This window comes from Oncorhynchus tshawytscha, linkage group LG16 (assembly GCF_018296145.1).
Source record: "Oncorhynchus tshawytscha isolate Ot180627B linkage group LG16, Otsh_v2.0, whole genome shotgun sequence".
Classification (NCBI taxonomy): domain Eukaryota; kingdom Metazoa; phylum Chordata; class Actinopteri; order Salmoniformes; family Salmonidae; genus Oncorhynchus; species Oncorhynchus tshawytscha.
The window spans coordinates 68,982,217-68,998,450 of record NC_056444.1 but is presented as its reverse complement, the minus strand read 5'-3'; the positions used below and the strand labels follow the sequence as shown (position 1 = coordinate 68,998,450).

At 43.3% G+C, this 16,234-nt stretch overlaps 1 protein-coding gene across 4 annotated transcripts; it reads left to right on the top strand.

The window, feature by feature from the left end:
• Positions 1-1,865: 1,865 nt before the first annotated feature.
• Positions 1,866-16,095, top strand: LOC112216222 (kelch-like protein 12). Of its 4 annotated transcripts, XR_002948282.2 has the most exons (14): positions 1,866-2,348; positions 2,921-3,158; positions 3,686-3,703; positions 3,885-4,038; positions 4,366-4,583; positions 8,115-8,264; positions 12,462-12,576; positions 12,704-12,810; positions 12,886-13,081; positions 13,263-13,421; positions 13,978-14,076; positions 14,370-14,556; positions 14,665-14,854; positions 15,028-15,166. XR_002948282.2 is itself a non-coding variant. In XM_024376058.2 (13 exons), the coding sequence occupies exons 2-13, from the start codon at positions 2,976-2,978 to the stop codon at positions 15,152-15,154; spliced, it is 1,713 nt and encodes a 570-aa protein (XP_024231826.1). In that variant the 5' UTR covers positions 1,872-2,348; positions 2,921-2,975; the 3' UTR covers positions 15,155-16,095. The 4 variants fall into 4 exon arrangements, 3 of the variants coding, with proteins under 3 accessions (XP_024231828.1, XP_024231826.1, XP_024231827.1); XM_024376058.2 differs by lacking the exon at positions 14,665-14,854 and having other exon boundaries at positions 1,872-2,348; positions 15,028-16,095; XM_024376060.2 differs by lacking the exons at positions 8,115-8,264; positions 14,665-14,854 and having other exon boundaries at positions 1,869-2,348; positions 15,028-16,095.
• Positions 16,096-16,234: the final 139 nt, after the last annotated feature.

Here is a 16,234-nt window from a genome sequence, read left to right as displayed (position 1 = left end):
GTACTGGGTTTCCACTAGACAGCGCAGCCACAAAATGAAAATTGGCTATATTGTAAAAATGCACGAAAACAAAAAATAGCTTTCTGGTCTTAATTTAGGGTTAGGCATAGGGTTAGCAGTGTGGTTGTGGTTCGTGTTAAGGTTAGGTTTAAAATAATATTTTAAGAAGATGCATTGTAGAAATAGTCGGGGATTATAATTTCGTGTCAGTGGGAGCTGGTGTACCGCGACTCAGGTTAATAGAATTTCCTCCTTGGGGGGGGCTCTAATCCCCGCCCTCATTTTTTTTTATTTCACCTTTATTTAACCAGGTAGGCTAGTTGAGGACAAGTTCTCATTTACAACTGCGACCTGGCCAAGATAAAGCATAGCAGTGTGAACAGACAACACAGAGTTACACATGGAGTAAACAATTAACAAGTCAATAACACTGTAGAAAAAAAAGAGAGTCTATATACATTGTGTGCAAAAGGCATGAGGAGGTAGGTGAATAATTACAATTTTGCAGATTAACACTGGAGTGATAAATGATCAGATGGTCATGTACAAGTAGAGATACTGGTGTGCAAAAGAGCAGAAAAGTAAATAAATATTAAACAGTATGGGGATGTGGTAGGTAGGTAAAATTGGGTGGGCTATTTACCGATAGACTATGTACAGCTGCAGCGATCGGTTAGCTGCTCAGATAGCAGATGTTTGAGTTGGTGAGGGAGATGAAAGTCTTCAACTTCAGCGATTTTTGCAAATCGTTCCAGTCACAGGCAGCAGAGAACTGGAATGAAAGGCGGCCAAATGAGGTGTTGGCTTTAGGGATGATCAGTGAGATACACCTGCTGGAGCGCGTGCTACGGGTGGGTGTTGCCATCGTGACCAGTGAACTGAGATAAGGCGGAGCTTTACCTAGCATGGACTTGTAGATGACCTGGAGCCAGTGGGTATGGCGACGAATATGTAGCGAGGGCCAGCCGACTAGAGCATACAGGTCGCAGTGGTGGGTGGTATAAGGTGCTTTAGTAACAAAACGGATGGCACTGTGATAAACTGCATCCAGTTTGCTGAGTAGAGTACTGGAAGCTATTTTGTAGATGACATCGCCGAAGTCGAGGATCGGTAGGATAGTCAGTTTTACTAGGGTAAGTTTGGCAGAGTGAGTGAAGGAGGCTTTGTTGCGGAATAGAAAGCCAACTCTAGATTTGATTTTAGATTGGAGATGTTTAATATGAGTCTGGAAGGAGAGTTTACAGTCTAGCCAGACACCTAGGTACTTATAGATGTCCACATATTCTAGGTCGGAACCATCCAGGGTGGTGATGCTAGTCGGGCGTGCGGGTGCAGGCAGCGAACGGTTGAAAAGCATGCATTTGGTTTTACTAGCGTTTAAGACCAGTTGGAGGCCATCGAAGGAGTGTTGTATGGCATTTCTTGACATTGGCCTACCTATCTAGTAAAATAGATTACTGAACTGTCAGGAATGAGGCTAACAAATCCAGTCCAATAACGGGGGTGGTGCCTAAAACGTCTATGCTATGGACCTATCGGACCAAGATTGACAAACATACACCTTGGTTTCTGAATAAAATATATAACAGGATTCACAAACGTATATTATATTTTGTAAATGGTAGTTTACTTTGTCAAATGGATTAGCAAACGTGCATGGCTCAATCTGCCAATATGTCAGAAATGTAGATCCACAAGTTCATTTACAAATATTTGTATCACAATCAAACTATCCCTGGGGCAAAATATTATCTTGAAACGTAATAATAATAAAAAATTATAAATCAAATGAGGTGCACGATGTTGCACCTTTGGCACCATTCATTAAGGTCGAAACCCCACATATCCTGAGTCGGTGCCCCCGGTAGTCTAAATCGAGCGCAACTATTTCAAGCAGGCTGTCACAACAGTAAATCAAAAAAACCTTTAGCTTAATTTGTGATTAAGGAAAAACGTTTTCCTATTGTTTTAATTCTCAGTGTTTGAGGTTTTTTTGCAGTGGTTCAGAGTTTACTTTAAATAGTTAAAAATGCACATTCGAGGTGTGCGCACGTATGTGACGTATAGTGTTTTTGTCTAAAGCTACATTGACTGCGGATAGCTGGCTAGCTAGATACAGTTGTTGCAGCATTCTTGAAATTAATATTTTGTTTCCGCTAGCTTACGTTAGTAATTAGAAAAACGAATGAGCAATAGCCCACACTATTGCAGGAAGTCACACGCTACCATGGATCACATTTGGCATCCTCCAATGTGACTAGGACGTCTGGACTAGTCTTGTGCCATTGGAGTTAGCTAGCAAACAAGCTCGCTAGTTGGTCTGCTTGCTAATGCTATCTAGCTAGGTGGTGGGTAGTGTTTTTATTGATTGATACTGGGTGTGCCATTCGTGTTGATTGTTTGATAGTTTACCTGTCACATTCGTTCAAACATTTTACCCATAGTTTGTGAATATTTGAAATGTAGCTAGCCAGCTAGCATAACTCGTAGCTAGCTAGTTAATTAGCTACGGTTAGCCGCGGCTATTTGGCCTTTTCATAACCAGCCAATGGTTACATATTGAGTTATGTGCCATCTTGTTTAAAGTCGTTGGCTAAAGTAAAGCTAATCCAACTCAAGTTGGCTATATGCCAGTTTAGCCAAAACAATGGAAAGTTTACTAGCTGCGTGAATCCAGGTCAAGGCACCAATGCGACCACCTGGATTTGAACCCGGGTCATCTGTGTGGGACAGGGCAATGATTTCTAATAGATCTAGTTATATCGATGTTGTTCACTGTAATAAATGTACATTAATGTATTTTGCCTGCACAGCGAGCAGCTGCGAACATCAGTGGTTGAGATCCCATATAATTTGTCATCACTTTGACATCTTTGCACTTTGCCTCCAAACTATGTTGACGCTTTTGTCTTTTTGCCAGATATTGCAGCACGTTGAGATTCTTGAAACTTGAGGAACTCTTTAAGGACTGTACAATGGCTCCCAAAGACATCATGACCAACTCCCATGCCAAATCCATCCTCAATGCCATGAACGCACTTCGTAAGAGCAACACACTCTGTGATATCACTTTGAGAGTGGAGAATACCGACTTTCCTGTACACCGTATTGTCCTGGCAGCCTGCAGTGACTACTTCTGCGCCATGTTCACCAGCGAGGTAACTGTAAGCCTATTTAAATAATGGTTAAATAAATACAAATAAAAAGTAAGCACAAGACTGGAGTTCATTTAGGCCTAGATAGACACATATGAGACAGCACTTCCACAAAAGACCAATGATGACTGATCATCAGTGTCATCAGCGATAATAACTTTATAAATACGTTTGCTGGTGGTTCTCTCTGTATGCAGAAAGAGAGAGGTAATAGTTGTTTGACTGGTTCAGAGGTTGACAATGCCCAAAAGAGTTTCTACGTATCCCTTGTGCTTAGAACCCAGCTAAGATTTTTGTAGGCTAAAATTAAACAGATATTCATTTCCTTGAGCAATATGTCTTTCAGTGTGACTGCCATCTGGTTATTTATAGCTTAATAAAAATGCAAGTGGATTATATAGGCCTACCTCAAATATTAGGCTATTCCCAAACACAAAACAGCAATGAAAGTGCATAGCAGAAATAGTCCAATGCTAATTATTTCTCTGTAGCTCGGTTGACCTAGTTTCTCTTTCCTTTAACATTTTTAGCTCTCTAAGAATCCCCAGGTGAGCATTGCTCTTTTACTAACAAAGCTGACTATAATCCACAGCTGCCTACACAAGTATGACAAATAGTAAACACAAGGAATCAGTAGGCCTATGTTTTTTGCAATGAGTGCATAGTGCCCTGTGTCTGGCAAGAGCGACTACTAACCAGTAATTTAAACTGATGTGTCTGTCTTTGCAGTTGTCAGAGAAAGGGAAATCCTTTGTAGACATCCAGGGGTTGACTGCGTCCACCATGGAGATCCTGCTGGACTTTGTTTACACAGAGACTGTTTTGGTCACAGTGGAGAATGTCCAGGAACTGCTTCCTGCTGCCTGTCTGCTGCAGCTCAAAGGTAAGTTGAGAAATGTAAAAATAATATGAGAACCATTGCACTTTACTGTTCATCCACTGTATTTACTCTGTGGAATAAACTACCGGTATGTCAGTTAAATCTAAATCTGCTCTTTTGTAAAAGGAAATGCACACCCATCATCTTCCCTTATTAGGTTTGTGCAATATGACTGGCTATATTGTATTGCTAATATAGTGGAAACATTGTTAATTTGTCAAGAAGTTTTTACTTGAGACAAACTAGCAAATTAAATACTTCAACATTATTTTACAAAATGAACGTACTGCACTCACTTAATGTGTGTATATGTTTCTTTGTATTCCTCAGGAGTAAAAAGAGCTTGTTGTGACTTTCTGGATAGTCAGCTTGATCCCACAAACTGCCTGGGCATTCGTGACTTTGCGGAGACCCACAATTGCCTTGACCTGATGCAGGCCGCTGAACTCTTCTCCCAGAAGCACTTCCCTGAGGTGGTTCAACATGAGGAGTTTATGCTGCTCAGCCAGAATGAGGTTGAAAAACTAGTTAAATGTGATGAAATCCAGGTAAGTAAAGTGGATTTGGTGAGGTATTATTATACTTGTCGTAATGCTGTAATTACGATAGTAATAATCGTTGTTTCATTAGGTAGCCTTGTAATGGCATATTAATGGAGTTGCGTTTTTGTAATTACAACAATTTCTATGCAATTAAACTACAATTACTTAAGTACTAAGTAACAATATGTTAATACAATGTTACTAGTGTAATTATGGTGTTACTACAGATATAAGAGCAGATTGATGTAAAGTGTTACCAAAGTCGAATAGTGTACTGAATTTATTTGTGAATTCAGAGAGCACACAGTCATGTTGCCTCAGGTGCATATTTGATCTCTATTCGCAGTTATCTTTGAATGCTCAAGGGGATACTTTTCACAAGTCTCAAATTGTCCTTCAAAAACCTGAAGTTGAAAGAAAAGGTGCAAGTGTAGACCTGCAGTAATCTCTATTAATGGGGCCCCCTTTGCAGATTTACCTGGCTCTGAAATTATGGAGAAAATAATCTGATTTAAGTATACCTTTTGTGCTCTGGAAATCCCTGTGTTTAACCGCACAGCGCATATCTTGCTGTATAAAAACATAATTGTAACCATGGGACTTGATTTGTAGTTTACCAATTCATTCAAAGGACTTTTGCTTGTCACAGTCTTTGATCAAAATGTGTGTAATATACACTTAAAGTGGCTTGCGAAAGTATTCATCCCCTGTGGCATTTTTCATATTTTGTTGCCTTACAACCTGGAATTAAAATGGATTTTTTGGGGGTTTGTATAATTTGATTTACACAACATGCCTACCACTTTGAAGATGCAAATATGTTGTATTGTGAAACAAACAAGAAATAAGACAAAAAAACAAAACTTGAGCGTGCATAACTATTCACCCCCCCCAAAGTCAATACTTTGTAAAAACCACCTTTGGCAGCAATTACATTTGCAAGTCTCTTGGGGTATGTCTCTATACGCTTGGCACATGTAGCCACTGGGATTTTTGCCCATTCTTCAAAGCAAAACTGCTCCAGCTCCTTCATGTTGGATGGGTTCCGCTGGTGTACAGCAATCTTTAAGTCATACCACAGATTCCATAATTGGATTGAAGTCTGGGCTTTGACTAGGCCATTCCAAGACATTTAAATGTTTCCCCTTAAACCACTCGAGTGTTGCTTTAGCAGTTTGCTTAGTGTCAATGTCCTGCTGGAAGGTGAACCTCCGTCCCAGTCTCAAATCTCTGGAAGACTGAAACAGGTTTTGTGCCTTTGTGCAAGGAGGAGCACTGCCAGAGCCCTGCAAAATGACCTCCAGCAGGCCACAAATGTGCATGCGTCTGCTCAAACGGTCATAAACAGACTCCATGAGGGTGGTATGAGGGCCCGACGTCCACAGGTGGGGGTTGTGCTTACAGCCCAACACTGTGCAGGACGTTTGGCATTTGCCAGAGAACACCAAGATTGGCAAATTCGCCACTGGCGCCCTGTGCTCGTCCCAGATGAAAGCAGGTTCACACTGAGCACATGTGACAGTCTGGAGACGCTGTGGAGAACGTTCTGCTGCCTGCAACATCCTCCAGCATGACTGGTTTGGCGGTGGGTCAGTCATGGTGTGGGGTGGCATTTCTTTGGGGGGGCCGCACAGCCCTCCATGTGCTCGCCAGAGGTAGCCTGACTGCCATTAGGTACCGAGATGAGATCCTCAGACCCCTTGTGAGACCATATGCTGGTGCGGTTGGCCCTAGGTTCCTCCTAATGCAAGACAATGCTAGACCTCATGTGACTGGAGTGTGTCAGCAGTTCCTGCAAGAGGAAGGCATTGATGCTATGGACTGGCCCGCCCGTTCCCCAGACCTGAATCCAATAAAGCACATCTGAGACATGTCTCGCTCCATTCACCAACAACACGTTGCACCACAGACTGTCCAGGAGTTGGCGGATGCTTTAGTCCAGGTCTGGGAGGAGATCCCTCAGGAGACCATCCGCCACTTCATCAGGAGCATGCCCAGGCGTTGTAGGGAGGTCATACAGGCACGTGGAGGCCACACACACACTACTGAGCCTCATTGACTTGTTTTAAGGACATTACATCAAAGTTGGATCAGCCTGTAGTGTGGTTTTCCACTTTAATTTTGAGTGTGACTCCAAATCCAGACCTCCATGGATTGATAAATTTGATTTCTATTGATAATTTGTGTGTGATTTTGTTGTCAGCACATTCAACTATGTAAAGAAAAAAGTATTTAATAAGAATTTTTCATTCATTCAGATCTAGGATGTGTTATTTTAGTGTTCCCTTTATTTTTTTGAGCAGTCTGTGTGTGTATATATCAAATCAAATCACATTTATTTATATAGCCCTTCGTACATCAGCTGATATCTCAAAGTGCTGTACAGAAACCCAGCCTAAAACCCCAAACAACAAGCAATGCAGGGGTAGAAGCACGGTGGCTAGGAAAAACTCCCTTTAAAGGCCAAAACCTAGGAAGAAACCTAGAGAGGAACCTGGCTATGTGGGGTGGCCAGTCCTCTTCTGGCTGTGCCGGGTGGAGATTATAACAGAACATGGCCAAGATGTTCAAATGTTCATAAATGACCAGCATGGTCGAATAATAATAAGGCAGAACAGTTGAAACTGGAGCAGCAGCACGGCCAGGTGGACTGGGGACAGCAAGGAGTCATCATGTCAGGTAGTCCTGGGGCATGGTCCTAGGGCTCAGGTCCTCCGAGAGAGAAAGAGAGAATTAGAGAACGCACACTTAGATTCACACAGGACACCGAATAGGACAGGAGAGGTACTCCAGATATAATAAACTGACCCTAGCCCCCCGACACATTAACTACTGCAGCATAAATACTGGAGGCTGAGACAGGAGGGGTCAGGAGACACTGTGGCCCCATCCGAGGACACCCCCAGGCAGGGCCAAACATACATATATATGTATGTGTGTGTGTATATATATATATATATATTGAGATCATGTGACACTTAAATTGCACACAGGTGGACATTTTAACTAATTATGTGACTTCTAAAGGTAATTGTTTGCACGAGATCTTATTTAGGGGCTTCATAGCAAAGGGGGTGAAAACATGCGTGCACCATTTTTCATTTTTTAAATTAAATTATTATTATTTTTTAGACAAGTTATTTTTTTCACTTCACCAATTTGGACTATTTTGTGTATGTCCATTACATGAAATCCAAATAAAAATCCATTTAAAATTACAGGTTGTAATGCAACAAAATAGGAAAACGCCAATGGGGGTGAATACTTTTGCAAGGCACTGTAGTTAAGTCAGAGGCACAATTTTCTGTTATTTTTGTAACCATTTGTCTTAGTCAACTATCTACATCATTAATTAAAACTGTCACTTTGACTTGTTGTTCTTGAAGTGAAGTTGATCTCAGTCATTTAGAGAAAGCAGTGATTGAGTGAATGCATTTTTGGCCTTGAGTAGTTATATACTTTGGGTTTTCCGTTATTAGAACAAGCATGTTGTTGTCAAGGTGTGTGGTTGTGAATACATGTTGTCTCTGTTTGCAGGTGGACTCAGAGGAGCCTGTTTTCGAGGCAGTGTTGAATTGGGTTAAACACAATAGGAAAGAGAGGGAGATTTATTTATCGGAGATGCTGGAGCATGTGCGGATGCCTTTGCTCACTCCGCGCTATATCACAGACGTCATTGACTCAGAGGTGAGGCAGCTAGACCACATACGGTCACATGATGTAAACATAGGCCTAGACCACCTTTACTCCACACACAGACGGGTACAAAGCTCTCCCTTGCCCTCCATTTGGCAAATCTGACAATAACTCTATCCTCCTGATTCCTGCTTACAAGCAAAAATTAAAGCAGGAAGCACCAGTGACATACCCCAACCAGAAGCCATGGATTACAGGCAACATTCGCACTGAGCTAAAGGGTAGAGCTGCCGCTTTCAAGGAGCGGGACTCTAACCCGGAAGCTTATAAGAAATCCCTCTATGCCCTCCGACGAACCCTGAAATAGGCAAAGCTTCAATACAGGATTATGATCCAATTATACTACACCTGCTCCTACACTAGTCGGATGTGGCAGGGCTTGCAAACTATTACAGACTACAAAGGGAATCACAGCCGAGAGCTGCCCAGTGACACGGGCCTACCAGATGAGCTAAATCACTTCTATGCTTGCGTCGAGGCAAGTAACACTGAAACATGCATGAGAACATCAGCTGTTCCGGATGACTGTGTGATCACGTTCTCCGCAGCCGATGTAAGACCTTTAAACAGGTCAACATTCCCAAGGCCGCTGGGCCAGACGGATTACCAGGACGTGTACTCCGAGCATGCACTGACCAACTGGCAAGTGTCTTCACTGACATTTTCAACCTCTACTTGTCTGAGTCTGCAATACTAACATGTTTCAAGTAGACCACCATAGTCCCTGTGCCCAAGAACACTAAGGTAACCTGCCTAAATGACTACTGGCCCATAACACTCGCGTCTGTAGCCATGAAATGCTTTGAAAGGCTGTTCATGGCTCACATCAACACCATTATCCCAGAAACCCTAGACCGACTCCAATTTGCATACCGCACCAACAGATCCACAGATGACGCGATCTCTATTGCACTCCACACTGCCCTTTCCCACCTGGACAAAAGGAACACCTATGGGAGAATGCTATTCATTGACTACATATCAGCATTCAACACCATAGTACCCTTAAAGCTCATCACTAAGCTAAGGACCTTGGGACTAAACACCTCACTCTGCAACTGGATCCTGGACTTCCTGACGGTCCACCCTCAGGTGGTAAGGGTAGGTAACAGCACATCCGCCACGCTGATCCTCAACACAGGGGCCCCTCTGGGGTGGGTGCTCAGTTCCTCTCCTGTACTCCCTGTTCACTCATGACTGCATGGCTAGGCACAACTCCAACACCATCATTAAGTTTTCTGATGACACAACAGTGGTTGTCCTGATCACCGATAACGATGAGACAGCCTATAGGGAGGAGGTTAGAGACCTGACCATGTGGTGCAATGTCAACAATCTCTCCCTCAACGTGATCAAGACAAAGGAGATGATTGTGGACTACAGGAAAAGGAGGACTGAGCATGCTCCCATTCTCATCAACGGGGCTGTAGTGGAGCAGGTTGAGAGCTTCAAGTTTCTGGCATCCACATCACCAACAAACTAACATGGTCCAAGCACACCAAGACAGTCGTGATGTGGGCACGACAAAATCTATTCCCCCTCAGGAGACTGAAAATATTTGGTATGGATCCTCAGATCCTCAAAAGGTTTTACAGCTTCACCATCGAGAGCATCCTGACGGGTTGCCTCACTGCCTGGTAGGGCAACTGCTCGGCCTCTGACCGCAAATCAAATCAAATTTATTTATATAGCCCTTCGTACATCAGCTGATATCTCAAAGTGCTGTACAGAAACCCAGCCTAAAACCCCAAACAGCAAGCAATGCAGGTGTAGAAGCACGGTGGCTAGGAAAAACTCCCTAGAAAGGCCAAAACCTAGGAAGAAACCTAGAGAGGAACCAGGCTATGTTGGGTGGCCAGTCCTCTTCTGGCTGTGCCAGGTGGAGATTATAACAGAACATGGCCAAGATGTTCAAATGTTCATAAATGACCAGCATGGTTGTATAATAATAATAAGGCAGAACAGTTGAAACTGGAGCAGCAGCACGGTCAGATCGACTGGGGACAGCAAGGAGTCGTCATGTCAGGTAGTCCTGGGGCATGGTCCTAGGGCTCAGGTTCTCCGAGAGAGAGAAAAAAAGAGAGAATTAGAGAGAGCATATGTGGGGTGGCCAGTCCTCTTCTGGCTGTGCCGGGTGGAGATTATAACAGAACATGGCCAAGATGTTCAAATGTTCATAAATGATCAGCATGTTCGAATAATAAGAAGGCAGAACAGTTGAAACTGGAGCAGCAGCACGGCCAGGTGGACTGGGGACCGCAAGGAGTCATCATGTCAGGTAATCCTGGGGCATGGTCCTAGGGCTCAGGTCCTCCGAAGGAGAGAATTAGAGAACGCACACTTAGATTCACACAGGACACCGAATAGGACAGGAGAAGTACTCCAGATATAACAAACTGACCCTAGCCCCCCGACACAAACTACTGCAGCATAAATACTGGAGGCTGAGACAGGAGAATATAACCCCACCCACTTTGCCAAAGCACAGCCCCCACACCACTAGAGGGATATCTTCAACCACCAACTTACCATCCTGAGACAGGGCCGAGTATAGCCCACAAAGATCTCCGCCATGGCACAACCCAAGGGGGGGCGCCAACCCAGACAGGATGACCACATCAGTGAATCAACCCACTCAGGTGACGCACCCCTTCCAGGGACGGCATGAGAGAGCCCCAGTAAGCCAGTGACTCAGCCCCTGTAATAGGGTTAGAGGCAGAGAATCCCAGTGGAAAGAGGGGAACCGGCCAGGCAGAGACAGCAAGGGCGGTTCGTTGCTCCAGAGCCTTTCCGTTCACCTTCCCACTCCTGGCCAGACTACACTCAATCATATGACCCACTGAAGAGATGAGTCTTCAGTAAAGACTTAAAGGTTGAGACCGAGTTTGCGTCTCTGACATGGGTAGGCAGACCGTTCCATAAAAATGGAGCTCTATAGGAGAAAGCCCTGCCTCCAGCTGTTTGCTTAGAAATTCTAGGGACAATTAGGAGGCCTGCGTCTTGTGACCGTAGCGTACGTGTAGGTATGTACGGCAGGTCCAAATCAGAGGGATAGGTAGGAGCAAGCCCATGTAATGCTTTGTAGGTTAGCAGTAAAACCTTGAAATCAGCCCTTTCTTTGACAGGAAGCCAGTGTAGAGAGGCTAGCACTGGAGTAATATGATCACATTTTTTGGTTCTAGTCAGGATTCTAGCAGCCGTATTTAGCACCAACTGAAGTTTATTTAGTGCTTTATCCGGGTAGCCGGAAAGTAGAGCATTGCAGTAGTCTAATCTAGAAGTGACAAAAGCATGGATGAATTTTTCTGCTTCATTTTTGGACAGAAAGTTTCTGATTTTTGCAATGTTACGTAGATGGAAAAAAGCTGTCCTTGAAATGGTCTTGATATGTTCTTCAAAAGAGAGATCAGGGTCCAGAGTAATGCCGAGGTCCTTCACAGTTTTATTTGAGACGACTGTACAACCATTAAGATTAATTGTCAGATTCAACAGAAGATCTCTTTGTTTCTTGGGGCCTAGAACAAGCATCTCTGTTTTGTCCGAGTTTAAAAGTAGAAAGTTTGCAGCCATCCACTTCCTTATGTCTGAAACACATGCTTCTAGCAAGGGCAATTTTGGGGCTTCACCATGTTTCATTGAAATGTACAGCTGTGTGTCATCCGCATAGCAGTGAAAGTTAACATTATGTTTTCGAATAACATCCCCAAGAGGTAAAATATATAGTGAAAACAATAGTGGTCCTAAAACGGAACCTTGAGGAACACCGAAATTTACAGTTGATTTGTCAGAGGAAACCATTCACAGAGACAAACTGATATCTTTCCGACAGATAAGATCTAAACCAGGCCAGAACACATTGACTCTGTACCGGTACCCCCTGTATATAGCCCCGCTATTGTTATTTACTGCTGCTCTTTAATTATTTGTTTTTCTTATCTATTACTTTTTTTTAAGGTATTTTCTTAACTGCATTGTTGGTTAAGGGCTTTGTAAGTAAGTATTTCGCTGTAAGGTCTACCTGTTGTATTTGGCACGTGACAAATAACATTTGATTTGAAATCCACTTTCAATGGAAATTTTCCATTGAGAATGATTTATGGTGTGTGTCTGGGAAACAGGCCTCAAGTGTTGAGCAGAGGTGTTATTACTGTCTTGATAAAGTACTGTATATTTTGTGATGTGTTCCAGCCCCTTATTCGATGCAGTCTTCCCTGCCGAGACCTTGTGGATGAGGCCAAGAAATTCCACCTTAGACCAGAGCTGAGGAGTGAGATGCAGGGGCCACGCACCCAAGCCAGATTAGGTACAGTACTAACCTCCATTTTTTTGGATTGATTTTCTTGTCCTAATAATAGGGATACAAGACAAGCTTAGTGGAAGTTACTACCTTATTCATGTGGGAAAAGTGATTACCGTGTTGCTCTTTCAAGGTGCCAAGGAGGTCCTGTTGGTTATTGGAGGATTTGGCAGTCAACAATCCCCTATAGATATCGTTGAGAAGTATGATCCTAAAACTCAGGAGTGGAGCTTTTTACCTGTAAGTATCATTTTTTAAAATTAAATATTTTGGCTCTCTGATCATGGTTAACTTATCCCAAGCATGTTTTTACAGAACATTGCTCGGAAAAGGCGTTATGTAGCTACCGTGTCCCTCAATGACCGTGTGTATGTGATTGGCGGCTACGATGGTCGATCGCGGCTTAGCTCGGTGGAGTGCTTGGACTACACGGCAGACGAGGATGGTGTCTGGTACACCGTCGCCACTATGAATGTACGGCGTGGCCTTGCCGGGGCGACAACACTCGGAGGTAGAGGATCTTCTCTGATTGACAGCCCTCATTGTCATGGGGTTTACAAAAACAAATAGCACTGAAGTGAGTTTGACTGACCTCAGGTGTAACAAAACCCTGCAAGTGTTTTCTAATGCAGACTTTCAAAAAGTTGTTGGAACATTTCCTTACATTTCTTTTCTCACTTTTCTGCCCACAGATATGATCTATGTTGCTGGAGGCTTTGACGGTAGCCGCCGTCACACCAGCATGGAACGATATGACCCCAATATTGACCAGTGGAGCATGCTTGGGGACATGCAGACAGCCAGGGAAGGGGCTGGCCTGGTGGTTGCTAGTGGACTTATATACTGTCTTGGTGGGTATTAAAGAGGTTTGGTTTAAGTTTATAATAGTGTTGGTGTATAAATATTTAAAATATCTCCCACTTCCCCCACTGACCTTAGTGTAGATCCTTACTATGTGGACACCCCATCAAATTGATATTCTAAACAATTCTGTGCATCCAACTTTGTGGCATCAGTTTGGGGAAGGCCCTTTCCTGTTTCAGCATCACAATGTCCCAAAGCGAGGTCCATACAGAAATGGTTTGTTGAGATCGGTGTGGAAGAAATTGACTGGGCTGACCTCAACCCCATCGAACACCTTTGGGATGAATTGGAATGCTGACTGTGAGCCAGGCCTAATCGCCCAAAATCAGTGTCCGACCTCAATAATGCTCTTGTGGCTGAATAGAAGCAAGTCCCCGCACCAATGTTCCGACGTCTAGTGGAAAGCCTTCCCAGAGTAATGGAGGCTGTTAAAACAGCAAAGGGGGACCAACACCATATTAATGCCCATGATTTTGGAATTATATGTTTGACGAGCAGGTGTCCACACACTTTTGGTCATGTAGTGTATGTAATTTATTGCAGGTGGGTACGACGGATTGAATATCCTCAATTCAGTGGAGCGGTATGACCCTCACACAGGTCATTGGACGAATGTTACCCCCATGGCCACCAAACGCTCAGGTGAGTACTCCAAAGTATGAGGGCTGTATAGATTATATACAGTATGGCTCTTTACTTATGGTTAGTATGTCTGAAGGGCCTATACTCTTTAAAAAAAAATGTTTTTAAATTTATTTTACTAGGCAAGTCAGTTAAGAACAAATTCTTATTTTCAATGACGACCTAGGAACAGTGGGTTAACTGCCTGTTCAGGGGCAGAACGACAGATTTGTACCTTGTCAGCTCGGGGGTTTGAACTTGCCAACACTCTAACCACTAAGCTACCCTGCCACCCCTGTATCCCTTTGTTACAGGGGCCGGTGTAGCCTTGCTCAATGACCACATCTATGTGGTGGGAGGCTTCGATGGAACAGCGCACCTCGACTCGGTGGAGGTTTACAACATTAGGACTGACTATTGGACCACGGTAGCCAGCATGACCACTCCCCGCTGCTACGTAGGAGCTACCGTCCTCCGGGGACGACTCTACGCCATAGCTGGGTAAGCCTAAACATCCCAACCCTGCTCAGAATTTAATCTTTTTTACATTTATTTTTAGGAAAGTGTAAATTCACTTTCCTTTCATATGTTTATTGCTTTTAATGACAGACAGATGAGAAACAATGAGGGAGACAGGTGAAGAGGAGATTCAGAGTGAAGGGAGGACACAGGGATTGAACCCCTGTCTCCAGCTAAGCGTTGTACATGTGCATAGACCCGGGAGTGTTATCACTCGACCACGGCTCTGCAACCGACTTCAGTATTAAGAGATACTGAAGGGATCATTAATATACATTATGTATGACTCTTAATTGATATATATTATTCTTGCTTAGATAAAATTGTAATAAATCTGAATCATGAATGCAATCTCCTTATGGTCCAGTTCTCGATAAGCATGCGACTTATGTCTTTGAACACAGCCATATGATGTATTGTTCATCCTCCCCTGTACTCTTTTGCCCTCTCTAGGTATGATGGAAACTCCCTTCTGAGCAGTATCGAGTGTTATGACCCTGTTATTGATAGCTGGGAGGTGGTCACCTCCATGGCCACACAGCGCTGTGATGCAGGAGTGTGTGTCCTCCGAGAGAAGTGAGATTTACCTCAGAACAACCTCAAAGGTTGGGTGAAGCAGAGGGCAGTCATCTAGTCCTGAACCTGAATCTGATATTTACGTGCCACTACTATGGAGCAACAGAGGGATTATTCACTTGGAGGCCAGTGTGCTATATGTCCTCCCGGAAGTCTCTTGATTCTATTCATCAGACTTTCTCATCTGAGCTTAGTTACTTCTGTGTGATAAGGGACAGGGGGTGTACAACAGTGATTAGAGTTGTTTCAGTCTCTTCATCAACAGTTGTTGCTTCCAAGAAGACATCCAACCCACTCGGTCGCATGACACACTTTGTGGTAGCTGTTGCCGTGGTTACCAGTGAGATTTGACTCATCTTTTAAAGTGCAATATATTTCTCTACTTATGTTATGAACCATTGGAGCAGAAGAAACAAAAGACTCCAGTTTTCTGCTGCTATATGCCTTATGCCCTTGTGGCCCACATTGAACTGAACATCCATGATGCCTCATTAGGACTGTGATTGTTGTCATGCCATCAAGTATGATGATTATTTAGCATTTCCCAGGTTTTCAGTCAGACAGTAAACCCTTTGTAGATTTTGTAATTCTGTATAAAGCGCTTTTAGAAACAAATCACTTATTGAAGAATTGTCATTTACCTGACAGTCATTATTTTCAATGTATCAAAGATATTCAAATGAATGACATTTTAGGGAAAGCACCATAATTGTATTGTGGACTGCAGATGGTTCCTTGCTCTTTTGTTGTTTCTGTCATCTTGTCAAAATCTCTGTCCCCTGCAATTGACTCCGCTAAAGATGTGCGTATGGTGCATGCATTTGTCCATAGTGGATTTGTTTGGACAAGCAAAATGACTTGACTTCTATTATTCGGGGCAAGTACAAAATCCTGAGGAGTCTTTTGTTGTTACTTGAAAAAGTGAATAAACATTGTGATAATGTATGACTTTATTTGTTTTCAGTTATTCCTGTAATGCAATGTGGAATTCGATGTTGAAGTGAACTGTTGTGACCTCTAGTAAAAGCCCAGTGAATTTGTCAAGGGTTTCGGACCTCTTGGTTTAATGGCTAAGTTGTTGGAC